Raw genomic sequence first — 26129 nt, 5'->3', positions numbered from 1 at the left:
TCCTTGTAGCCTGGGATGTGAAAGCATACTTCTTGTTCCTGGTAGTCATGGACTGCTTCAGCTACTCACTGTATGCCTCAGCAGGAGGCATTTCTTTTTGGATTCAGATATGTAATGCGAGCTTCTGTTATCAAATGGCAGCTAGCTTGCACAAATGAGAAACTGCAGATGAGCTAAATGCACTTAATGCAGAGGCAGGTTCTGCTGTCGCTAAATGGGATCTTTGCCCACAAGCATTTGGGTTTTGTTGCTCATCTGCAAGCCAACCTGCTACTGAAAACATCATGTCTGATAGTTCAAGAAGTGCTGCAAGTAACTGCTGCCATTTAAGAGGTAATGTTATATCAGATACACTTTGCAGCCTTCAAACACTAGAATTCTCACCTTTTTTTCATGATCTGTCCTCAAAAATTAGCAGGTCATTGGAATCTATATAGATTGCAAAGAAGCAAGCAATATAGAGCACAAATCTTTCAAATTGTGTATTCAGGCACAGGAGAAAAAAAAATTGTGACATTTTCTTGTTTTATATGGAAAATTGCCAGTTTCATTTTTTCATTACATGACTGTTTTTGTCAGAACAGATAGAAACATTTTGGGCTGATGGGCAGATAGCTCTCTCTGAAGCTTGTTGAAGCCACAGAGACTGAAGTCTTGATGGCTGAATGCTGCAAACAGTTTGCCTCTGGCAAATACATGCTTCCAGTTTTGGCAGTGTCGAGTGTTTGAAAGAGACAAAGAGTGAAAGGTTCTCTGGTCAGCTCAGTTGAGCAAAGCTCAGATTTTGAACTATGCAGAGGGAAAAAACAATCTGCAACAGATCCTGAAAAACAGGAGAGTTGAGACCCATGGAGTCTCAAGGGAATACTGGAATTTGCAGGCTGATGTGCTAACGCAAAGCTCTTCCACTCTTCTCAGGCTGCTGCATTATTCAGCCTTTCCACAGAAAATTAACTGTGCTCTTTTTTTCACAATACTTTATCTAACCTTCACTCTTGGTGACCTTGATTCCCCAGGTTTCTGAGGCACCAGGGTCTTGCTCTGAAAAGCTTTGATAAAGACTGCCAGAGAACACTAGCAAGTACCGATGACTGAAATATTCCCCATCTGCTCCTTCTCCTCCTACTATCATTTCTCTTTTCTTTAATCAAACCAATAGTAGAGCCAACACCTGGGTTTTCCCAAGAGTTACAAGGGTCTTGTGACTCCTGGAGAAAGAAGGTTATCTGACTCCCATTCTGGAGGTCCCAGATTGATATATTTCACACTCTTAAGTCAAGAGGGTTGCCAGCAATGACGGCTGCAGGGAGTCAGAGGAGCTGGACAGGATGCCGGAGGAGAACACTTCACGGGCTCTATAGAGGTGGTTTCAAAATGGCAGTGTCTCGTAGGGCTTGGTTCTTGCACGAAAATGCTTGTGGGTGTGGGAATCACTGCTGTAGTTTGGATCACTCAGTGGCAATGAGTGGGGTGAGGTGGCTGCAGATCAATAATCAGCACCCTGCGGTTGCTCTAAATCAAGGCTTGAATCTCTGACAGGCTGCAGAAGCCAGAGAGAAGCACAGAAATACCTCACCAAACATTTTTCTTCTTTTATTTCTGCTTTACGCTGTCCTAAATAGAAATCTTCTGTTACGTTCAGCTTATATTTGGTGGAAGGGGGATGAAAGCTGCACAGATCCTCCCGGTGGGTGGTGGGGGTTCCTCCCTGCCAGCCAGGGTGCAAGCAAAGGCCCAAGGGACAGAGCAGAGCAAGTGTGGGCTGGCAGCAGGGCCATGGGGCTGGCTGGGTCATCAGGCTGATGTGGTAACCAAAGAGTTCTTGAGTTAAAGGAAGAACTTGCAGTGATGGCAAGGCAGCGGGCCAGACTGGAGAAGCTCGCACGGTGTGTTATTAAAATCCGATGGCACCACCACAGTGTGCATCTATTGACAATTTGATCTCTCTGCTCCAGCTCTCATCACTTGCAGCCATTGCTGAGAAGTAGTAGGCCTGTAGAGGCCAGCACTGCTGCCTGTGCTTGGGGAGCAGCAGGCGGAAGGAGCAGTGGTGGGGCCCAGCCTGCAGCCCTCAGCCCCCAGCCCTCCCTCACAGCACAGTGCCCACGGAGCATGCTGTCCACGTGTGGGGACTGCTGCCCTGTGCAGAGCTGGTGTGTGACAAATGAGATGTTTGCAACCACAGCTGTGGAGCTGCCGGGGAAGGAGCAGTGTAAACAGTTATTATTTATTCTTGTTACACTACTATTAGGAACCAGCAGTGTGACTCGACTGGAACTTGGGCCTTTCCCAGAAGCACGCCTGTTCATTCTGAAAGCATAGCAGGGCCGGGACCACTGCACGCTCACTTCTACAAGCAAACCAATCAGATGTTCCCTGCATCAGAGGGCTTGCCTTTGTTTCCTAAGTATTCCCCAAAAGAAGCTAGCACCTGCATGCTAATGTACTGCAATGGATTTTGACAAGGTCGTAAAGTTTGTCTCTTATCTGCCCAGTCTTAGTTTGCAGATGCGAATGGGGTTTTCCCATGTGTGGCTGTACAGCTCCCAGCCAGCTTAAGAGCGTGTGTTATGTGTTTATATCGTATTTATATTCTCTTACCAGTGCTCAGTTTGGAAGGAGGCTGCCCAACATACAGGCAACAGAGAAAGGGAAAGAGCATATTCTGATTCTCTCCTCATTTCTGCTGATTTTGTCAAAGAGCATAAACCCTCTCAAAAAAAAAGAGATAAAGAATGGGTATAAATCAGCTCCCTGCTGTGGGAATCCAGGGCCAAACAAGGGAAGTGTGCAGTTCAGACGGAGCTGGGGAAATGTGCTGGTGCTGGCTCCATCAGAGACCACATCAGTGCAGTGTACAGTGTGGGAGGAACAGTCACTTTGTCTGACTGAGGAATATTTCAGCTAGCCTGTCCAGCCGAGGAGAGAATTGTTTGTCCCTAATACTTCATATTAAGTGCCTAGTGAAACACTGTTGTCTAGTTTTTTCATTTGTGATCCACTTGAAGCAGAAAGCAGATGATACTCTGTCATCCCTTACACCCAAAATTACTCTGTAATTTGTTCAGTCCACTTTAAGAATGGTATCTTTCTCAAACTTGTAGCTGTAGACAAATGCATCTTAACCAAATACAATACTGTGACATTTTGTAGAGTTGTACCTGCCAACAATGGAGGCAAATGGTCTTCTGGACTTCATGGTTTTCGTGCAAATATTCACCTGGGAAAAAGGAATCTTGCTTTTCAAGAGAACTTAACACTCAGCTAACATCACCACACCTCTTTTCCAATCTAGCTTACTTAAAAGTCCTGTCCCACTTTTGGAATGCCTGTGCTTCTGAACACCGTGGCTTTATTTTACCTATAGTTATAGTCTTGGGGAAATAGGCTTTCACATTACTCCCCTGTGCAACAGTTAGACAATACTTTTTAAGTGTTTAGAAAGCCCAATTTTCTCCCCAGTAGCTCAGAGCGCAGGAATGTCCTTTGGCAGGGATGTACATGCCAGCATGTCAGCTGGCCAAGTGTGGGAGATCCCCCAGCACCGCCTGCTGCAAAGTTCCCAGTGTGCAACTTGGGAACGTGCGGTGTTTATTTTGGATGTGTGAAGCCTGTGTAAAGATTCCCTATACATGTCTGCGTTTAAATATATGTAGTTATGCTCCACCAACGTGTTTCAGCCTACACAGGGCAGCATCTGTTGAAACATGTACCTCTGGCTTAGTTTTGTCAAAGAAAATGAAGGAAAACAATTTCATCCATCATTAGACTAACACTTGGGAGAAGATTTAGGCCTTGTTCCATTTCCTGAAGCTGTGCAAATTTTGGCCTCATCAGCCCAGAGAAATAATCCAGTCCCTGGTGCTTCAGCCATCTCGATGCGATGTCAGGACAGTCTCTTGCAGTCTTGCAGTCAGGGTCAAACCACGCATGGCACAGCTGACTGAAGAGGGCTGCTGGGCCACCAGCATGCAGGACACTGAAAGCAGCACTCCCCGTTCCGGGCTGGATCCAACTCACTCGTGGTTTCTGGGGGCAGCTTAGGGTAAAGCAGTGCAACTGGAGGCCACAGAAGGAGCAGTGATTTTTTTGATTGCTCTAGTAAGGAATAGCTTCCTTAGAGGGCAGGTGAAAAATGTCCATGCAAAAAGGTCGCTTTGCCACAATACCATTCAGAACTGCTGTGTGGTAGGTGAATTTCTCCCAAAGCCTGAGCAGCCGCTCACCATAGCATACAAACCTGTATTTCCATCTGCCAGCACCCTGTTCCTCATGTACAGCTAACTTGCATCCTCTCACTCACCTCCAAATACCAGTATAAGTTGGGTGTTAACACGTAGGAAAGTATCTGTGTAGCCTGATCACATGCTGGCCCAAACTTACAATCTTCTCTCTGCCCACCAATTCAGAAACAAATGGTGTGACAGCACTCATGTGTGTTCAGCAAGCCGCTGGGGAACTGCCCCGAGTTCCCAGCTCAGAACAGCCCCAGTTTGTAGTCAGTTACTTGAACCCATGGAAGATGGGCTGAATTTCAGGGTGGCCATTGGCCATTTGTACATTGCAGAAGCTGCACCATGTGCCCATATTGCCACCTACAGCCTTGCATGCCCTGTGATGATCAATCTGTGACAGTAGCTGCATTGAGCACCAAAGCAGCTGTTTGTGTAGTGAACTTAGACACAGGTGAGATGTAATATTTAGTGCAAAATTCAGAAGCCAGTCGTACCCACCGCAGCTTTAAGAGTAGACATGACTACACTGGCAATACGTGGTGGGGTTCTTTTAATGCTGGGGTGGGTATTACAAGGAGAGAGGATTTTTTTCCTGGTGCAAGGTGGCTAGCAGTGCTTTGAATGGTAGTTCAGGGCTGGGAGAGGTTTTACTGTGAGCTGGCTTAGAGGAACAGCGACTTTCTATGGCTTCTCCATTGCTGACAAGATACTTTTTTAAATACCACCTCCCTCTACTATTACACAAGAACAGAAGGCTTATTTCCCTTAACTTGAAGCAGCAATGTTAATGTTTGATTAATCCTATGACATACAGGTCAAAATTGTTAAAAATGAAAGCCACAGATGATTATATTTGGAGGAGATGAATATATTGCACTGAGTTTGTGATAGAGACATTATTTTTAGTTTCAGTTTCTTTCTAAGCAAAATGAACTTGGCTTATTTTTCCTCCAAAACTTGTGGATTTACCACTACACCATTTCTTAAAGTTGAAGATATTTCCATCATGGTATTTTGAAAATACTTCAGTTTTTACAAATAAGTTGTGTCCTAATGTGAATTAAGCCCTTACTGCCAGAGACTTAGGAAAACAAAGAAAAGTTAAGATTTTAGCTGTTATTTACTGTAAAGAAAATCTAAACTGTCTGTGATTAAAAAAAGGTTGAAAGCTGAAAGTCTGATTAGACAGGTAATTGAGATCTTTTTGTTTGTTTGTTTGTTTTAGTTTGTTTAGAAAGCATGCCAGTTGTTTCAGAATAAAGAATGTAAAACAACTTAGTTGTCTCAGGTCTGAATTTAATCTGAGTCACTGGCAGGAGGTGGCTAAATTCAATCCAGGGTTTCATTCATTTCTGCCATTGTCTAGACCATGAAAATGCTGGCATGCTTGTTATGCAGGGAGTATACTGTCTTAATTGAGATGATACCAGAAATGATTTTAAAAACTTCTATTACAGTTCAGATGACAGGCAGTGTTTTATAGCTTTAACACCTGTCTTAAGGCCAGCATGTGAGATCGAGCCTTTGTCTGACTGTAACTCATCTGATTTCAGTGAAGTCACACCCACTTAAATCCTGATTGAATTTGTCTCACGTGATTGGTTTTTTAATTGTGCGGTTTAATTTTCAGTTTCTCCAACCCAGTGTTACAGTTTGGAGCTTTTGAGCACGTTAGAGTAAGATCAGTAACCATTTTTTCCATTTTTATTTTCCCAGTTACAGGGATCCATTAAAAGAAAGCTGGAAGATGATAGCTCTCCTGCCTCCAGTGGTGTGCCTGATGTCATTTTCCCAAATGACAGTAAAAGACTTTGTCTCGACGATGTAACCCTTTCCATGGGCCAAGGTACCAATCCCAATGTGGCATGTCCAGAAATGCAAAGTACTCCATTCTCCACCAGTCACAGCACTTCTTCCATGGCAGTCACAGGTCATTCAGTGCTCTTGGAAAACAATCACATGAATGGTAGTGGCATCGGCTCCCCATTTTCTGTGCCACCCAACACGGAAATAAATCAGAAGGGGTCAGTAGGAGGGCAAGGTAACAGCATTGTCCACTATGATGAGAAAGGAAACAGCCTACAGTCTGTGGACCAGGAGTTGCAAGATCTGTTGGAAGAGCTGACAAAGATGCCTGATCCTTCTCCCAATGACCTGGATCTGGAGAAGATTCTGGGCAGCAAGGCTGAAGAGCCACTTGGGCTGAGTCATTCTCAACCAAGCATAAGTAGCACTCCAAAGTCCTCCCCGCAGACTTCCCACTTGGAGAACCATGTTGCTAACAAAGACTTTTCCCCAGGCTGCAACCCAGCCAGTGGAGGATCTCCTCAGATGAGGCCATCATCTGCTGGAGCTAACTTCCAGGTTCCTCCCTCAAACAAACCTGCTGCATCACCCATCTCTGCAGCAGCTCAGAGCAAGAACCAGCCACCACCCATGCTTCCAGTACCCTTACCCACCATACCTGGCTCCAACTGGCATGCTCAGCAGCTGAAGCAGCTGGCAGCTAGCAAGCAGGTGTCTACTACAAAGCAACAAGTACAGGCTCCTAGCTGGCCATCTATGTCTCCTCCTGGTCTCTCTCCTCCTTATAGGGCAGGATCATCCCCCCACCCTCAGCCTTTTAGTCCTCAAAATGTTATGGTATCTGGTATGCCTGCTAATAATTTACCAGGAAACAACATTCAGAGTCCTCAAAACACTCTGCTTTCAAGCATGACTTCCAGCAGCACCCCCTCCAATGGCCCCTCTCCTCCCTACGGGTCTGAGAAGCTTTCCAGTCCAGCTCTGAACCAGCAGCCCTTCAGCCCACAGAGCTCCATGCTGCCTGCCCTGACAGCAGCCAGCTTACCAGCCAGCAATATTAAAAGTCCGCAGAACAACTTGGTTGCCAGCATGGCTCCCACAAATACTGGACCTTCTCCACCATACAGGCCAGAGAAACTGTCAAGCCCTGCTCTGCATCAGCAGCCCTTCAGTCCTCAAGGTCCATTAATCTCTAATATCACTCCCAACAACAACCCCACAAGTATGCAGAACTCACTTTTTAAATCAATGACTACAAGCCAGTCCAAAAATATGAACATAATTATGCAACAGCCATCTGCTAGCTTACAGCCAGGTCTGGTGAATGAGAGCCCTGTTAACCAAGACCAGTTTTCTTTCAACAACACCAAGCCACTATCTCACTTTGCCTCGGAGTCAGCTACTCAAAAGATGTCACCTCTGACAGCAGGACAAGGGCAGCAGTCGCTCATTCACTATCTCCAGCAGCAGCAGCAGCAGTCTCCAGCCGCCCAGCAGTCCCAGCAGGCTAACAATAGCCAGTTCCTGCAGCAGCAGTTCCGACAGCTGATGCAGCCACATCGGATGCAGAGACACATGCAGTCTGCCACACTGCCATCTCAAAACAGACAGGTGAGTGTGCTTCTTCTGTCTTGCTGGGCTTACATGCAAATGTTGAGTTACGCATTTGCTTCTTTTTGCTTCCCTTTGTGTTTCAAATGTGACGTCGTTAAACTTCTGGGGTGTGCACGGTGTGTGAATGGACAACGTCCTGGAGTTATTAGAAGTAACTTTGTTTATTTCTTCAGTTGAAATGTACTTTAATTCCATCATGCGCTGTCACTTCTAGCCCAGTGGAGAATGTTGTGCTATTAGGCAAAACCCACTTCTCACTACTGAAATAAGTTATGTTTAAATGTGCAGATTGTGTTCTTCGGTACATTGTAAGCTGTAGAGATGTTCCCATAATTTGTTTTCCATCTTTTTTTTTTTTCTTTTTTTTTTCACCCCCTTAATGCCCTTGGCTGATTTCATCTCTGTGTTATGTTTCCGAGGCCAGAAAAGATCGGGGGGGTGAAAAGTGAAGTTAAAATATGACTCCATGATGGACAGCACGTCAAACAGTACAGCATCTGAATAGCTAAGAGGCAGACTTGAAATACCTGTTGCCGGCATTTGCCAGAAGCAGTGTTCTGCTTTGGATGAGGGCCATTCCCCACCCTTTGCTAAACTGCAATACCAACTGAGCTGGTAAACGCAAAAATGTGACTGGCAAGATTGAGAAGCAGCTTTGGTTTCTCTCCAGCAACTCCCTTCTCCTTGAGACCCAAGGAGAGGTGCAAGGCACTATCTCCTACTACCCCAAATTAGAGAGATTTGCTGAGTGTTTCAGGGCAAGGAAGGGCCTGGGGACTCAGTCTGAGAGCTCAGGTATGAGCAATAAGTGGCTGTCTTTTCACTAGGAGGAATAATGGTAGGACACAAACGGAACCTTGCCACCAAAGCCAGCTTCAATTAGGCAGAACCAGCACTTTGACAGCAGAATCCTTAGCCCAGCTGTGTGTGCACGCTTACACGGACTCCTCATGGTGGGCTGAAATGCTTCTGCCCCAGTGATCTGGAGGCTGATCTTCAGAGCTCTGCATGGACCTGTTCCAGAGAGCTGTGCTTAGATGGGGAATGCAGACCCTGAATTCCTGTGCTTTCCTACCTCCTAGGAGTTCAGATCTTCTAGAGATGCATTTCTTCAATGTGGGTGGCTTAGTGTGCAACTTTTTTTGTGATAGCAATGAAAAATAAGCAGATAGTTATAAACATCAGCTTTGTAGTGGTAAATTCACAAAGTGCATTTCCACTGTGCCTCTCTGAGATCGACCCAAAGTTGTGTAAACCCGGTGCTCCCCTGCTTTGATGAATGGCTGGGAAGGCTCAGGATCCCGGCGAGTGGACACACAGCCGAACGAGTGAGTTGTTGCAGCTTTGTGACTTAGTGCTGGTCGGGGGTTGTACACTGGAGGCAGTGTGAGTGAAAAACATTCATGGTGTTTCACTGCACTTCGGACAATGGCTGCGAAGTTGTTCAACTGCCACGACACAATCTGTTTTGATCCATGTCCATAACCTTTGAGCATGTATCTTTTTTCCGGCTCTACCGCTGGATCTGTGGCATCACCACGGCCCTGCTGGATTCCTGAGGTTTCCTGTGCCCTCGTTTTTATCTTACACCTCCAAACTCCCGCAACGAATCTCTTTAATTGTCCAAAACCAGCCCTTTTCAGCAGCTTTCCCACTGCTCTGCCTGTGCTGCGTTTCCAGGTGCTTCTCACTGTCAGAGAGGTAGCATCATCTGGTGCCTATCAGTAATTATCAAGGATGATAAAGACAGTGATTACAGGCAATGAGCATCTTACATTTTCAGATTAGTTAGGTAAGCTCCCGGTGCCTCCCTCATTTTACAAGTAAGACTGGTGCACTAATTATGCACCAGATGACTGTGCTTTGGTTTTACAGTGTGCTGAGCCACCTAAGAAGAATGGTGCATGTTCAGGAGCTGAACATTTTGCTGCATTTTGATGATTTTACTGTAAATCTCATAGGAGGATGTGGAATCCTAGTGCTGAATTAAAAGCAAATGGCAAAAAATGATTTTTGAAAAAATGAAAATTGAAAAGTATTTGAGGTGTGAAACCTTAAAATTCTGGGTTAGTTGCTGTTTGTTTGAATCTAGCAGGTAGGTCTGTTATTTGTCTGCAAGAGATCTCTTATCCACATTGAAACATACTGAAATTTTGGGGCCGGCCTGCAGCAGTTCGGGTCAGTGATAATGTGGTAGCAGCAGTGGCTGTGGGGTCAGTGTCCAGCAGCGCGGCTGAGAGCCCACTTCGAGGTTTTTGGAATCTCGGTGCCAGCTCTCTCGTGAGGCTGGTAACAAATGGGGCTTCTCAATCACAGAAGAGTTGTTTCATTAAAACACAAAAAGATTCAGAAAATGAGAGACAACTTCTGCATCTTCAATAACCAGTAACTGTCCAATGGAAAATTGCCTTTTTTAGCCTCATTGACAGAAACCCACTCAAAGAAAACCAGCAGAGTTCCCTGGGATGTTGGTTGGCATTTGAAAGTCATCCCCTCACTCTATGTGCACGTTTGGGAATGCGACTAACATTTATCAGAAGAAGGCCTGGCGCTCTCATCTTTTGAGCAAGAGGTGCAGCTCGATACAGAAGAGTGTGGATGGTGGCCAGTTGGAGGGAGAACAGTAAACCGCACAACGTGATCCTTGTCGCAGGAGAGCAACAGGTGGGAGAGCTGTGGCTGTGCCACAGCCCAGGGTGAGCCGTTTGCTGATCTGTTCAGGCGAATTAAAGCAAAGGCTCCACGTCCCAGATGCTGGCTTCCTCCTGGTGCCTCCCAGCTGCAGCGTGTGGAACATAATGGTGTATCTCTTCGGTGTAATCAGTCTGCATCCCAGAGCCTGGGTTGCCTGGACAAGTGGCAAATCTGATAAGGTTTGATCTTTTCACGTCTGAAGCGCTGTGTCTTTGTCGTTGAGCGCTGACAGATATTGATTTAGGCACCAGCAGTTTGCGTTGTGTGATATTGCAAAGCCTGGTGGTGCTCACAGTGCTCCTGTGGATATGTGCAAGTTTTCATTACACTCATGTACTACTGGTGCTTGCTGAGTGAAATTACACTCAAAGGTCTGGACTCGTAAATCCAAAATACAAAGGTGGTATTAAGTGCCGGAGAGCCTCCCGAGCTATCCCCTGCTGCTTTCTGGGCTGCGGCTCAGCCCCCTGACTTTCTGTTGGCTGGCTCCGGCTGTGTGAAGGCAGCATCTGCCCAGGCAGGTTGAATAGTTGGGCATCTCCCGCATTTTATGTCTACATACAGCTTGTACTTGCAGATCCTCTCTTTTGGCATGTCGGAAATACTGGGTGCAGTTGTGCCTCCAGCTATGCTGGTATGACATCCCTGAGTTCAGAAGAGCCATTCTCTTGTTCCAAACGATGTAAGAATAGTAACGGGCCCTCGTGAATGGAAAGAGGAGTTCTCCTGCTTGTAGGAGGAGGAGCTGGGGATCACTGCATTTAAACCTTTGGGGGGCTGTGAGTTTTCCATGCCCAAGTCTGTGTGAGTTAGTTTCAGAGCCCTGGGATGGGGGCTGCATTGCCCACTGCTCTGTAACACACTTTCAGACAAGACTCTGTGTAAAGGCTTGTTTTCTTGGGGGGACATGGCTAATAAATAGCTATTGTTTGGGTGTGACACACTGTGCATTTCTGAGCTGCACTTGCTCTGCGGGAACCAATTGTGCTATTCTTAGAGCTCTCCACATTTCTGCTGACATCCAGATAGTTGTATACAGGGTGCCAGTGGAGGGTATGTTTGTTTCAGCTCCACTGCCAAAAATTATGGAAAAGGAAAAAAATTATAGTGGAAGAAGCATAGAGAAAAATCTTGCAATATAAATAGCTGTATTTTATTGTGTGCTGACTCTATGTGAGATATTGAAGAATGTGATGAATTTTTTTTAAAAAAAGAACTCCGTAAAGGACTTGAGACTGTTTGTTTAATTGTGGTAAAAGAAGCAATAGAGTATCTGGGTTGGTGGAGTAAATCACAGGCTGCAGAAACACCAAAACCCTCAAGCTTCATTAAACATGCTAGAAGGAAAAAAAGTGAACAAAAAGTCTTCCTTCTATGCATGAGCTCTCTTAAAATAGAAACAAAACTGCAGAAGTACTGCACTGTTATAAAGAGCAAACTGACCCAGAGCTTAGATGTTAAAGGTTAAATAAATATAATGGAATACAAAATTCAGCTTTTATTAATATAAGAATAGAAATGTACACTGAGTTGTGGTGTATATACAGGGAAAGCAATCATGTTTTAGTGGGGATTTTTGAGATGTTGTAAATTTTCCTAATACACAAAACAAGCTGTGATATCTTGTATTATTAATAAGACTGGAATCCCAGATTTCATCTGCAGTTTCAGTCTTTCCCCTGTCCCTTCCCTGCCCCGTCCCTTTTGTCTTTAAGCGTCACACTTATCTAACTGTGAATGAAGTTCTGCTTGGTCTTTCCCACTGATCTTCCCTTTTGTCATCCTTCTCTTGTTTCTTCTCTTTTTGTTTTTCTTCTTCCTTCTTCTTTTCCTTCTCTTTTCACAGGGAAGACTTTTATATATATATATAGTATATATATATATATTTTTTTTTTTTAACTAATACTGCAGAGTAGAAAAACAGATTTGATTTCAAAGGGCAGTGATAGCACAATACTCGAGCAAAGCCTTTGAGGTAGTGGAGAGTTTTTGAAGGCAAAGGAGCAAGCCCTTCAGCTAATTAAGTGCTTTTGACTGGTCAAATAAAGGAAGCTGGTGATGAATCTGGATTGCAGCAAGCAAGCAGTAAGGCTGAGCCTGGAATTTGACCTCTCTGCATATGTAAAAACATCTCGAACGGTCATTTCTGAATTTATATTTAGCATTGCCATTGCAACAGTGCTGGTATTTTTTGCTCAAACCCAAAGATTCCCCTTCCCAGAGGAGCCCAACAGAGGCTATTGCACAGCTGACTCCTCCCTGCCCCACCACTACGTCATGTTGGATGGCTCTTGGAAAGTGAGGAGGAGGCTTTTGGAAAGACATGGCTGTTGGCCAGCCATGCCAACAGTAGCCCAGCATTTTCAGAACTGCAGAAGATAAATCAGGTCTGATCTTCTCACCGTGCTGCTCTTTTGTGTTATTTTTTTAAATTGCATGTGTCTTTCTATGCTGCCTCATTTCAGAACATTTCCCTGCCGTAGCTGAGCCTTGCTATCCATGTCTTAGTCTTCACTGTTCTTTGGTGTGCAGACAAGTTGCTTCTGGCACCTCTGCTCAGCACACGGGTCGTTTCTCCCAGTTAGCCCCCAGTTAGCTCCCAGCAGAGGGACCACAAAGTGCTGGCTGTGTGCAGGCTGACCTGGCAGCCGCCCTTGTTTTGGTGGAGAAGAAAAAGAAGAGTACTTAGCGCGCCATGAACACGCAGATGGAAATGGGACATCCCAGAGAAACACAGGACGGGTCACTGAATGACAACAGGCTGCTTTTATAGTCTGTCCTCATGCCCAGGACATGCAATTAAAGCAACAGACAGTTTTTTCCTTTTTCCCTGCAGTGGGGGTAGGAGAGAAGCTCTTCTGTCAAACATACGGGGAAAGTGGTGTTATCGTGCTGAGTGTTTGATTCATTTGATGTGAAACCAAATTCTGGCACCCACGTGTACCAAAACCTCTCTGATCCTGCCAGCTGGGCCAGGTTCTCTCTCCCTGGTTTTCCAGATGCCTTGGTAGGTTTACTCGTGGGCTCACAGTGGCTGGGTCAGGCCCCAGCACCTGCGCTGTGCCTATTGCTGCAGTGCACTGCTTGCACCCTCACTTACACTTCAGTGCACCCATCATTCCTGCACCAAAAAGGTGTGTTCATAGCGCAGTGTGCTGATGAAGAGCAGTGAGGGAGCAGTTTCCATAACCCTACTGTACACCCAAATCTTGCTTCATCTGTGCTGCAAATTCCCATCAATCTCAGAGCATCTGAACACCAATTTCTGTCCCACTTCTGGAAGATTCATTTGTTCATTGTCTGTATTTTTGCAGCTTGTGGGGCTCGCCTCCAGCTAAAAGCAGCCTGGCATTCAGAAAACGTGCTCACCTCCCCAAATCCATGCCCTTCTCACTCTCTCAAATTTGCTGCCTAAATTAACAGTTAATTTTAGTACTTTTTGTGGGGATATTGTGAGAGCAGTGGTTGTGCCTCCCTTTTGGGACGGGGGGAGAAGAAGGTTTGGTAGTGTCGCACAGCCGTCTAAAATTGCATCTGTGCTCGCAAGGCTGAGGCACCAATGGCTAATTAGCGATTGGAATGAAAAGTAAGCAGATGAGTCAGGCAGCCTTTGGAGGGCAATAAATCAGGTGGTGCCGCCGGGCGGCAGGGCAGGGTGATGGGAGCTGCCCACTTCATCCTGCTCGGCTCCGCTGCCATTCCTGCCCTGCTGCAGTGAGCACTGCACGCGAAATAAAAGCACAGATGTGTTTTGTTACGGATGCGATACCTAGAAATAACTTTCCTGGTAAAGTGAACTCAGTCTCTTTTTTCTTTTTCTCTGGGCGTTTTGGAGAAATTTCAGTGTGTGGGTGGGGGAAACAAAGCAGTGGCTGTAAACAGGAACTGATATTGTCTCCGTGTCTGAATGGAGAGAGAAACTGAACTGGCTTCGTCGGTTCCCTCGTACATCTGCGAGTCTGGAAACACTGGGATGATTCACAGTTTGCAGATTAATATAGGAGCAAGCAAAATAGGGTGAATTAGCGGCCATTAGAGATACGCTCTGTATGGCAAATGTTCCCCTAGAACAAATGATGTTTCACGAAGATTGCTTAGAGGAAGAGGTAATGGGTCTTAAATACAAATTAGAATCAGTCTCGTCAAAGCTGTTAACATTAAGATTTGAAAGCCAAACGCTATTACAAGCTGTCTTCAAAAACTCTGGCCGTTTAGGAAGTGTATCAGTCTGCCGTGTCGGCGTTGCAATATTTCTATCTCAAGTACTCTGGACTATTTCAAGCAGCCTGCACTAATAATTGATAGAAACTCGCAGTCAGAACGGAGCAGCTTTTCTTAGGGCTTTGAAGACTAATCACTGTTACATGTACGTTTTTAGGTTAAATCTTTCACAGCATATCTAAAGGCAAAAATTATCATATCAGTCCATAATTCTTAAAAGCTCCCCTGGCAATTAACAAAAAGTAACCCTGTATTACAGTTTAACCCTTTGCATATGGGGATGTGAAAAGAACAAAATAGGAAATACATTACTGCAACATAAATAGTGTTCTCTGTCTGATCGGCATAATGATTTAGCACTTCTCCTTGTAGTAATGAAAATGAGATACCTTAAATCAGCATCAGGCAGATGCAGATTTGGTTCTGGACAACCTGTGCCGAAGTATTTTTCCCCACTGGAGAGTTGTTAAGAACTCACTGAAGGAGGGGGGAGCCTTGTGAAGCAGATGGGGCAGTGCGATATCCCAGTCTGACGCAGTACATGAACGGCTTGATCTTGTAAAGACTCAACACACACACCTAAATTTACCCAGCGGGAGGTCATCCCAGGACGACTGCGGGATTATTTCTGAGAGCAAAGTGAATCATGTATGCTCGTCTTTGTATGCTCAGCAAAGATCAGAGGTGGAAGAAGAGGATGCCTCAAAGGGCAAAGTAATCATTGGCAATGGCAGTTCTGCTACTGAAGAAAGGAGTTGGAAGCTTTGGTGACCCGTGCCTGCCTTAGTTCAAGCTTGCATTTGAATAATTTTTGGCTCTGTGTCTTTTTGGGGATCATACCAGCATTTTGTGAATGTCCCAGCCTTCGAAGAAGTTGAAGTTTTCATCATTATTTGCAGCCGTCCAGGCTTCAGTTTTCCAGTTGCGGGCAGCAGGAGGAAGAGCTGCCCCTTGTAGGAAGACAAGCTGCCCCTCCATTGGGCACAGTATAACAAAGGGACAGGAGGGGAAAAATCTGACCTGGGGCTTGTTTCCTGTCCTTTTCTTTTGTGGTTGTGGGCTGCTACTGTGAATGTTTCTTCCCTACCCGGAAAGATGAGGACATACTATTCTGGGGTAACAGTAGTACGTGTCCCTGTCATAAACCTATTTCTCTCACTGCTTTAAGACTCGGGGTTTTTGGAAGCTTCTCTCTGCCTAACGAACATGTTTAACATTTCCTTTACTCTCCGGTGTTATTAAGTATAAACTGTTACTCTACTGGATTGAAGTGTGGTTTACAAGGCGCTCGCATTGGGATAGTCTGTTTTCTTTTACAGTTGCTCCAAAGGGCACACTTAAACAGTGAATGAATGGTACGAGTGGTGCTTATTTCGGACAGCCTCCTTTTCTCCCCCTTTCCTTCAGCAGTACTTCTGCTTTCTACGTGGAAAAGCAGTGCTTAGCAGCACAGATGCAGAGTGAGGGTGAACCACTTCTTCTCCTTTCCCTCTCCTCCCAAGAGATATCCCGTGACTTCCTCTATTAGCCCATTAACCGCTGCAGCTCAAAATTCAGCCTGATCAAAGGAGCAGAACCAAGTTGAAAAGTGCACATTCTAGCAATTGACTTGACTGTTTATAGGTTCCCCGTTGAGCTCATTTAGAACCGGGATGAAGCTGTTCTCCCGCAGGTCTGCTCCTTGGCTCGGCAGCAGCGCTGCACTGGGTGCCACGCTGGGATCCCCAGCGCCCGGATGGAGGCTGAGTGCCCTCCTGGTGGCTTGGTGCAAGGCCTGCGCTTGGCTTTAGGTTGTGCTTCAGCTGCAGGAAAAGCCAAGAACCTGCTAGCTGAAGGTGCCCGCAGTAAATAGTGATGATTCGGTGTTTTGCAATGCACGCGTCAGGTTTCTGTCTCTTGCAGCTGTCCTTCCTGGGTCGCGAGTGGGAAGGAAAGAATTAAAAAATACGCAGGGGAAATTTGTAAACAACGTGAAATTTCTTGTAAAAGTTTTCTTTATGATGTGATGACTCACTTAAGGAATACAGTTGTTTTTAAAGCCTATTTATACACGCAGCTAGAAACCCATGCTGTTTTCTGTCATTAACAGTCTTGTTGGTTCTTGTTTGCTGAAAGCAAAAATGCAGGCTGCCCATACCTGTGCTGCTCTCTGCAGATTAACATCTGATTTTGCAATCTGTACTCCTCTCAAATTCCAGTCGATTTAGACGGGAGTTACGGGTTCTCCAGGAATACAGTGTGGGGATCCTGATGTCATCAGCTGCGATTCTGTGGTTCCCAAAAGTGTGCTCGTATTTCTCGGGGAGAGATTCACTCGATGTGTAGGTTCTTATCTCATTAAAGTGAGTTATTGTTACCGAGATGTGAATGGCATTCTATTATCAGAAAATATTATGTATTTAATGGTTTAAGAGTACTTAAGGTCAGCAGAAACACAGAGCCACTGATAACATGACCATGGGCAGTGTGATGGCCCTGAAAAAGGAGTAAATCTTTCTTTTACTGAAAAAAGGTGCTAGACATGTCGCCGTTCTCCCATGGTTCTGGACTTTATCTAAAAGCTCCCATATTTGTTATGCTGTATTTTCCATTTGGGAAAAGAAATAGCCATTTAACAAGATATCTTTCTTTTATTATTAAGAAAAATATTATGACAGTGAAGGGGGGAAATGGACAGTCCATTTCATGCTCAGTTCAGTCTTTGCTTTTTTTCTTATCTATATAGATATTTCTTATTATTTATATATATATATATATATATATGAGGAAAAAAAGAAGTTTAGAAAGGACTGTGGCCTTCATCAGAGACGCTGTAAGGAATAAGATTAGAAAGGACAGCCTGACTTGGGTGACTCCATGCAAGTTGTGGCAGTACGTAGCACTGCCAGGCTTCTGCTTATAGAGCAGCTTTTCTCCAGTTTAGAAGTGAGTTAAAATCCTACTCTCTCTGTGATTTCTTGTTTTTTCTTCTCATATTAAGGCTTTTCATAAGATAGAATGCTGCCTGGGTGCATTTGAAATACACATTTCTGACTGTTTCCCTTCAGGTAGAGGGGAGGGCACCTGGCTGCCATCTAGATTACTGCCAAACTTAATGGTGAGCTGAGCTGTATTCCCGTGTTCTCCTTTTCTCTGGGTACTAAAAGGCTCTTACTGTTATACTAATGCTTTCCAAATAAAACAGTTTTGCCAATTTCTGAAGAAATAACAGAACGAGTACCACCACAGACACACTGGAAGGAATCCTGCGCCGTAGATTATAAATGGAAACAGTTGGCCAGAATAAGGAATTAAAGTAATCCCTTATACTGGGAGCCTGAAAATGAGATGACCTTCTGCATATGCCCTGTCTGTGTTTCTAACCTAGTTGGGATGTTTCTCCCTACCTTTGCTGCGCAGAAAACAACAGCAGAGCTCTGGGAAACTGGAGCACAGGCTTGCAAATATTATAGGCTTTAAATGTGTTGTATTTTTAACAGTAGTTCGTGATGGGAATGACAGGAAGGAAATGAGCAGAAAACATCCTAGTCTATCTCTATATAAAATCTTGCTTGTGAAAGATAGAGTTACCACAATAATGATCAGCCACTAATTGATTCACTGTGCTATGAGACAACTGCTGCGCAGAGGAGCCCAGGGTCATTTTCACGCTCAAACTCTGCCTGGGTTGTTTGCTGAGGAGGGGCAGGACAGGGTTATAAAGCAGCCGCCACCGCCTTCAGCCCTGCTTTTCTCAGAAAAAAAAGAGACAGCGTCGGCCAAGATCTCTTTCCTTTGGAAATTGTGGCTGGGAAGGGCCCCTTGGGCTTGTGAGACAAAGTGGGCAGGCAGACAGCCCCTTTCCTGCATGGCAGGCAGCAGGCGGCCCACGGAAGCGAGGCACCAGGCTGAGTTGGATGATGCACTGCACTGGGCGGGGCGGCAGCATCGGCCGCAGTGGGTTCACAGCTGTTGGTTCTTCCCTTCTCCCTCCCCTGCCCTCCCTCCTCCTGCCCGACCCCAAGCAGATCCAGCGCTAAGGACTCCTGCCTGCCCTCGGGAGACGCACCAGAGCTGGCCCCACTCGCTGCTGCAGCCTCTGCCCTTGTCTGAACACTCGCAGCAAACGGGGAGAGAAAGGAAAGCATTAAGGAAACAGCTTAACCTGGTCATCTGTTCTTACTTCTGGGTTTGCTGTGACACGTTTGTGAACTCTGCCTTTCCCTTACGCTCTTTCGGAGTATTGCAGTTGTGAGGCATCCAGTGGGACAGGGACGGAAGGAACCTTCTGGAGGGAAGGACAGCTGTGGGCAGTGCAGAGCTGCGACCTCTCTGCAGATTGGCAGCAAGTTGCAGGCAGCCTGCAGGTCTCATTTCGGTGGTGGTCTCATCTGTGAAGCACCTGACAGCAAAGTGTGCTTGACCCAGCTGTTCCCAGCAGAGTTTTTCAGAGCCTTGCAGAGTGTACAGGTTCCCAGGCACTCAGACTTGCAGATTTGCATCCATCTCGTAACCCAAAACTGCCTGAACCTCATGTTTGTGAAGGACACAGAGATTTTCTTAATTGCTCTCACTCCCAGATTTTAAAACATAAAAATGTGTCTTGCAGCCTTAGCAAGGAGATGCCCACCAGCTGCAGCTCACCTGCTCTGCTTTGCAGGGCGCTGCTGCTGCTCAGCCGGCCTTCCTGCTTCTCTTCACCTCCAGCAGCAATGTCAAGCTAACCCAATTCTGCAGCTGGTATTGAGTGCCAGAGGCGAGCTGTGTAGATGTCTCTTTAATTCCTGCACTTGTAGAATTTCGTGTATATTTTTCCTCCAGTTCCAGTGACTCACAGAGTCCTTGGGGCGGAGGCAGGGGGAGAGCAAGAAGTCTATAACCCAGGTCTGATTTACTCATCTGCTCAAGCCAGTTGTCAGTGAGCCTTTCCTCTTTCTGTCTGCAAAGATATTGCCTCTCAGGAGCCTGTTTGGCCTCCCAGTTATAATTACGTCATCAGCAGTTTTGCTCTTGTCTGTCCCCTGAGGCCAGCTGCCCCTCCTCTGCTGGGTGCCCTGCCTCAGGACTGCCGGCACGGCGTGGGACGGCAGCAGCTGCACAGCCCCACACCGCCACAGCACGCCGCGTGCCGGCCTGCCTGCTGCTTGTGTTCCATCACGTCCTTCGTGGCATTAAACAGAAGTGGAGCGGGCACCGGAGCAGGTTTTTGGCACGTTTCTTTTGGGGCACATAATGGACGCCTTGGTGAGGGGTGGAGGGCACTGCTCCTGGAAGGGAGAGAAGCAACCAGATGCTGTGGTCGGGGGATCTGTGCCTGTACAAAATGGATTTAGAAGTGAGGTGCATGTAAGTGACTTTTATTTTTTAATCTGTTCGGCGTGCAGCCTGCAATAGCTCTGCCAGTTAGATTTGAATTAAAACCGGCTCCACAGGCAACAAAGGCTCTTGAGCCTCGTTGCTGAGACCGGAAATCCATTGTGGCATCCTGATTAGTGCTGGTGAAATCAGAAACCTCCCTCAGTGCCGATAGGAATCTCGCAAATGAGAATATAACCTGTTAATCCTGAATTTGAACAAGAGTGGTTATGCAACCCCAGACCAAGTCCAAGATGCACCGTATCCTTGTGCCCCTCTGCCAGCAGGAGCCGCTCCTGGGGAAGGGTGGGCTCACACCCTGCAGCACCTCCTGCCTGCAGCCCTGCTTTGTGCCAGGACTTTGGGGCCAGAGGAGGAGGTGACGCAGCAGTGAGGCTGGGCAGTCTGCATGGGCTAAGACCAACACTGGGACTGCTGCTTCTGTGCTGCAGGATGGGGCCACCGGCTCACTGCGCTCCTCGTGCCGCTGCCAAAGAAAGGGAGGTCTGGGAGGGCCATCCGTGCTGATACAGTCCCGTAATAGTGCCTTTAATTGTGGGTAACAGTAGGTTCTGTTTTGTCCTATGCTAATAATGAATTCCAGGGTATAAATAACTCTGCAATTAAAACAAAATGCCTAACTATTTACCATTTAACACCTATGCAGTCTGCATGAGAGCTCTGCTCCTGCCTTGAATATGGTATAATTGTTTTACAAAGAACACGTGGATGCTCCGGTATTAAGAAATGCCAACTGAGGTGCACAATGGCACCAGGGAGCAGAGAACAACTAGAAAATCTTGTGCCGAGACTGCAGAGAGCTCTCACTTCAGAAGCACTGCCACAGTTTGCTTTACTTCTTCTGTAGCCGAGCATGTGTGTGCACATGGGGAGATGGGAGCTCTGCACAGCCGGGTGAGCCTGCGGCACCCAGAGCTGCTCCTTGGGCACAGCACAGGCTGCTGAGCTCCAGACCGAGGGCAGAAGTGTGGGTTGGCACTGCTTCGGGAGCTCTGAGATGTGGGTTCTGTGACAGGCTGGGGCCAGGAGCTCTTCAGGGCTCTTCAGAGGGTGACTTGCCCCAGACGCACTGCGTGGAGGTGCAGCTCTATCTGGGCTTGGCACTGCCTGCTGCGTGGGCCATCCCTCTGCATCTCTGGGAGCAGCAGCTGTGGCGATTCGAAGCACAAAAGTCCATGCTGCTGGAAGTCATAAAGATACCTGAAATAGCTGAGTTCTGCCTTAGCAAACATGTTCACTTCTGTCCTGTTTTTCCAGCGTGGTGGCTGGGAAGCACTCACCTTTGATGGTGCTCCTCCACCTCCCCCGCCTCGAGCAGCACCTGCTGGGGGACAGAGTCTTGGAAAGAGTAATACCGACTGACTCCTGCACCAAGTAATGATATGGTTAGCTGCAATATATGGAAGCAGGAGATGTCTCGAGGTGGTAGTTATCTGGAGACTGGTAAACAAAAGAAGGTAAGTTTGGAACTCAAACGGAGAAGGCTTGTTTGGGTCTGAAGAAAAGAACTGTGAAACCAAATAATAAGAGTGTTCAAAAAAATCTGCTGTTGTATGTCTCATGCCAAAATCTGAGTTGTTCTTACAGGGAGCTCTAAGCATCTCTTAACAAGGAGGTGAGGAAAAGGAGCTCATTGTCTGCTCCTTGTTTTCATACTAGGTAGCAGTGAATCAGGAATCCTGCTGCAGCTGAGTCTTTCCCAGAAAAAGGAATTTATTTCACATTCACTCAGTGGAGAAAAGCTTCCAAAGAGTCTGTACCTAGATTCTCTGTAAGAAGCGCTCTTAAGGTTTCCAAGAGTTCATGCAGGCTTCTCTGTAGCCTGCTTATATCAGGAGCAGCATCCTGAGGCAGTGTTCTCCCAGCTCTAAACAAACCACTTGTACTTTAGAATCAGAAGTGTTTCAGTTGGAAGGGACCCTTAAAGACCATCTGGTCCAACTCCCCTGCAACAAGCAGGGACACCCACAGCTCCATCAGGTGCTCATTGCTTGGTCCAGCCTGACCTTGAGTCTCTCCAGGGACAGGGAATCACTACCATCTCTGAGCAAGCTCTGCCAGCACCTCACCACACTTAGTATAAAAAACTTCTTCCTTATATCCAGTCTAAATCTCCCCTCTTTTAGTTCAAAACCATTTCCTCTTGTTCTGTCACAACACACCCTGCTCAGTAATCTGTTCCCTTCCATCTCACAGTCCCTCTAGATACGGACAGGCCGCTCTCAGCTCTCCCCACAGCCTTCCCTTCTCCGTGCTGCACAGCCCAGCTCTCAGCCTGTCCTCGCAGGGAGGTGCTCCATCCCTCAGATCATTTTGGTGGCCCTCCTCTGGATGCGCTCCAGCAGCTCCGTGTCTCTCCTGTGCTGAGCACTCCCCATCTGGACGCAGCGCTCCAGGTGAGGTCTCACAGCACAGAGCAGAAGGGCAGATCCCCTCCTCGCCCTGCTGGCTGTGCTGCTTTGGATGTTCCCAGGATCCGGTTGGCTTTCTGGGCTGCGAGGGCACAGTGCAGCCTCATTCCAGCAGCCATCCACCGGCACCCCAGGTCCTTTTCAGCAGGGCTGTGCTCCAACCTTACATCCCCCAGCTTGCCCTGGTAGTGAGGGTTGCCATGACCCAGGTGCCAAACCTTGCACCTGGCTTTGTAGAACCTCATAACGTTCTCCTGGGCTCACTGCTCTGGGTCTCTCTGGGTGTCATCCCGCCCCTTGGGTATGTTACCTGTACCACACAGCTTGGTGTCATCTGCAAACTTGCTGAGTGGGCACTCAGTCCCACTGTCATCGAACTCCATCTGGACATTGAGCCATGGACCACTACTCTGGGTATAATCTCACAACCAGTTCTTCATCCACTGAACAGTACACCCATCAAATCCATATCTTTCCAGTTTGGAGAGAAGGATGTTGTGGGGTACCGTGTCAAAGTCCTCACTGAAGTCCAGATAGGTGACATCAGTATCTCTTCTTTTGTCCACTGACACAGTTACACTGTCGTAAAAAGCAGCAAGGTTGGTCATGCAGAATGTGCCATTGGTGAAGTCGTGCTGGTTATCCCATATCACCTCCCCCTCTTCAACGTGCCTTAGCACAGCTTCCAGGAGAATCTGCTCTATGATTTTCCCCAGCACACAGATGAGGCTGATAGGTTAGTAGTTCCCTGGGTCATCTTTTCTACCCTTCTTAAAAGTGGGTGCAATATTGTTTTTTTTCCAGTCCCTGGCGACTTCACTGGCCACCATGACTTTTCATATATCATCAAGAGTGGCTTGATGACTGCGTGAGCCAACTCTCACAGGATTCTGCGATGAATCTCATTGGAATCCACAGACTTAATTTCAGGTTCCTCAGATGGTCATGAACCTGATCTTCACTTTATGGATACAGAGAAGATTATTTCCATCAAGAAATGAAGGGAGGAGATGTCAGCAGTGACAGTAAGGATCCAGGTTCAGAACTGGCTTTTCAAACCTGGCTATCCTGACATAGAACCAGGAATTTGGCAGTCTGCTGACTTCAGCAGGACACCTGCTGACAATCTGAGCACTTCTGCTTGGGGACCTCAGTGAGGATGTGAGAAGTACCAGGTCAAAAACTGAAGCCTTGGTCTTAAAGTGGAGCTGTTACTTAGGTCTGACAGCGAGTACTTCTTCGGTTCTATGGAGTGGTTGGAGCTGCTCCTGGAGGGCAGCGGGAGGACTGATTTAATGCTGCATGTCTTTTCTCCTTTACGCTGAACTCTTAATTATGCCTGCATTTCACTGCAGATTAGCAGTGAGCGCGGTGCTGAGCTCGAGCCCCTGGGGTGCAGCAGGCGTGCAGCCCTCGTTGTGCCAGCCCTGCTGCTCGCTCCTCAAGGACACACGCGCGCCATTACGGTGCGAGGACACTCCGTTTGCTTTTTATTCCTCTTTTACATCCCTCCTCCCCCCCCCCTTCTTCTTCTTTTGTGTAATCATTGCAAAACAGGAACAAATGAGTGTGTCACTTTAAACCATGAAACCACTTAGTCCGTAAAGACAGATTTGGTGTCTTTGTGCTGGCAGTGAGGGGCCAGCGCAGCACTCCATAGTGATCCCAGTGTTCTTCCCTGCCCCTCACCCCCCCTGCTCTCCACCCCCTTTGCAGCCTCGCTCTGTGTTTGCCTGCCTCTGTTTTTGTGGTTGGGAACCAGCAGAAGAATGGAATGGATTTAATGATTTGTTGGCTGCAGTGCCGGCATGATTAAGTCAATAAAGCTGCAAGCTGAAAACAGACAGTGTAGTTACAGTATATGACTTTAACCTTGTTAATGCATGTTTATGTCCTCCTGCCCACTGTATAGCTGTACGTTGCATAAAGGAGATCTGACCAATCTTTAACCCATTAAATAATTCATAAAGTGAGAGCAGACATCAGCTACTTGCAGAGCGGATCAGTAACCATGGGGTCAGCAATAACTTTGGCTCCCTGGACCATATCCAGCGTGTTTAAACTCCGGTGATGTCACCAGGCAAGCTTCTAACCTTAATCATTTGGATGTGAACAAAGGGAAGTTAACTGTTGACATGCAGTGTCTCTGCAGAGGAAATGCTCGCAAGCGCCCCGCAGTGCCAGGGCATGGGCCAGCCCCAGCCTTCTGCTGTCCTTTGTGTGCTTCCTTGTCGCCTCACAGCAGAGCCCTGCTGGGCCAGCTGCTACCTGCGCGTCTCCTAAACTCCTTTTCTCTTACGTGACCAAAGCGCACAGAATTACAGGGGGATGGTTGTGGACCTGAGAAGAGGGTGTTTGTAGGTGCCTGCGTGTTTTTTCCATCATAGATAGATTTTGATTTGAAAGCATCTCCTGCCTGGTAAGTGATAGAGAATGGTCTGTGACACGGCTGGAGGCAGACAGAAGTCGAAGGTGCTGGAGAGGGCATAGTGCAAAGTGGGACTGTTCTCAGTGAGGTGAAAGCTCTCACCATGCCATAGCAAGCTGTGCCCATGGCCATTGCAGCACTGCTCCCACAGCACGTAAGGGGTGAGCTGTGGGGCTGCAGGGATGAGCCATAGGTCTGCAGCTGGGCTGCGCTCTGCTGAGCTGCACAGCCAGGTCAGAGGCCCCAAGAGACCATTACATGTTGGTGTGGCTCAGTGCTGTTCTGAGGTGCAGCTGGCTGTGGCCGGACCCAGGGGGTGGACGTAAAGAGGACATGACAAAATCTTGTTTGCCGAGTGAACCAGAACAAGGCCCTTACTGGGGAGAGGGCAAAGTGCAGCTCGGACCACAGCGTGGCATGGAACCCAGCCCCTGCTGCTCTGGGGGCTGATCCTGTTTGGGGAGGAACATTCATTCATTTTGGGGGAAACTGAGATGGAGAGAAATGAAGTGACCTGTCTGCAGGCACCTGAAAGAGCTACATATGGTAGAACTGGAAACAAACCTGGTCATGTGAGCACTGCTCCATAGGGCCAGGTTTTATCCTGTGACTAAACCATGAAGCAAACTCACCTTTCAAGATCATCTTCTTTAGGGGTGGCTTGGGAGTGTGCCTTTAATGATCACATTTTCTGCATCTCCTTCTGACAGACTGTGTGCTCACAGCCTCATGAGCCAACCACTGCTGTCAGTCCAAAGGGAAGTTTGCTTGTGCAAGGAAAGTCATCACTGGCTCACGTGCCTCAGTGCACATCGCGTGCACAGGTGCGCCTGCAGGCAGACCTCTGGGATGTGCACATCTGTCCGAGTGGGGCTGCTGGGGCTCACAGAGCACACAGTAAAGGCTGTCACACCATCACTCAGGAGCCAGATGGCTGCATGCTGCAGAGCGCATCTCAGAATCCACTCTGTAAGCCCAGCAGTGAATTTTTCCAGGTGCCCAAAGTGGGCTGGGAGCATTGCTGCTGCTGCTGTGCTGCAGCCAGGGGCTGGGCCATGGCGGATCCCTGACTGCCACTGGTTGGTCTCAGTCCCACAGTTATCTCCTGTCGCTTTATGATGTACTCATGAAAATTCTCAAACTAATTTACCTGGCTATTTTGGGGGGAAGGGGTTGGTTTTGCTGTCATCTGGAGCAGCAATCTCTGCTTCAGAGAACGTGCTCCAGAATTTCTGGTGTGTCACATTTGATGCAAGCGGAAATTTTGTGTTCAGTTCATGTTTGGTTTTAGCTTGCAATTTGGTGTGATGCATCAGAAAGTCATGTCTTGTCAGTCTCTTGATTTCGATGGACAAGCCTCCAACC

At 47.1% G+C, this 26129-nt stretch overlaps 1 protein-coding gene across 1 annotated transcript in view; it reads left to right on the top strand.

The window, feature by feature from the left end:
- MAMLD1 (mastermind like domain containing 1) overlaps positions 1–26129 on the top strand; it is a 76159-nt gene that overhangs the window by 38147 nt on the left and 11883 nt on the right. The window contains exon 2 of the mRNA XM_010715496.4: positions 5952–7652. Within this exon, the coding sequence (XP_010713798.2) occupies positions 5952–7652 (1701 nt within the window). The remainder of the gene's footprint in view (positions 1–5951; positions 7653–26129) is intronic.

Source organism: Meleagris gallopavo, chromosome 9 (genome assembly GCF_905368555.1).
Source record: "Meleagris gallopavo chromosome 9, MGAL_WU_HG_1.1, whole genome shotgun sequence".
Classification (NCBI taxonomy): Eukaryota; Metazoa; Chordata; class Aves; order Galliformes; family Phasianidae; genus Meleagris; species Meleagris gallopavo.
This window is presented reverse-complemented; position numbering and strand designations above follow the sequence as displayed.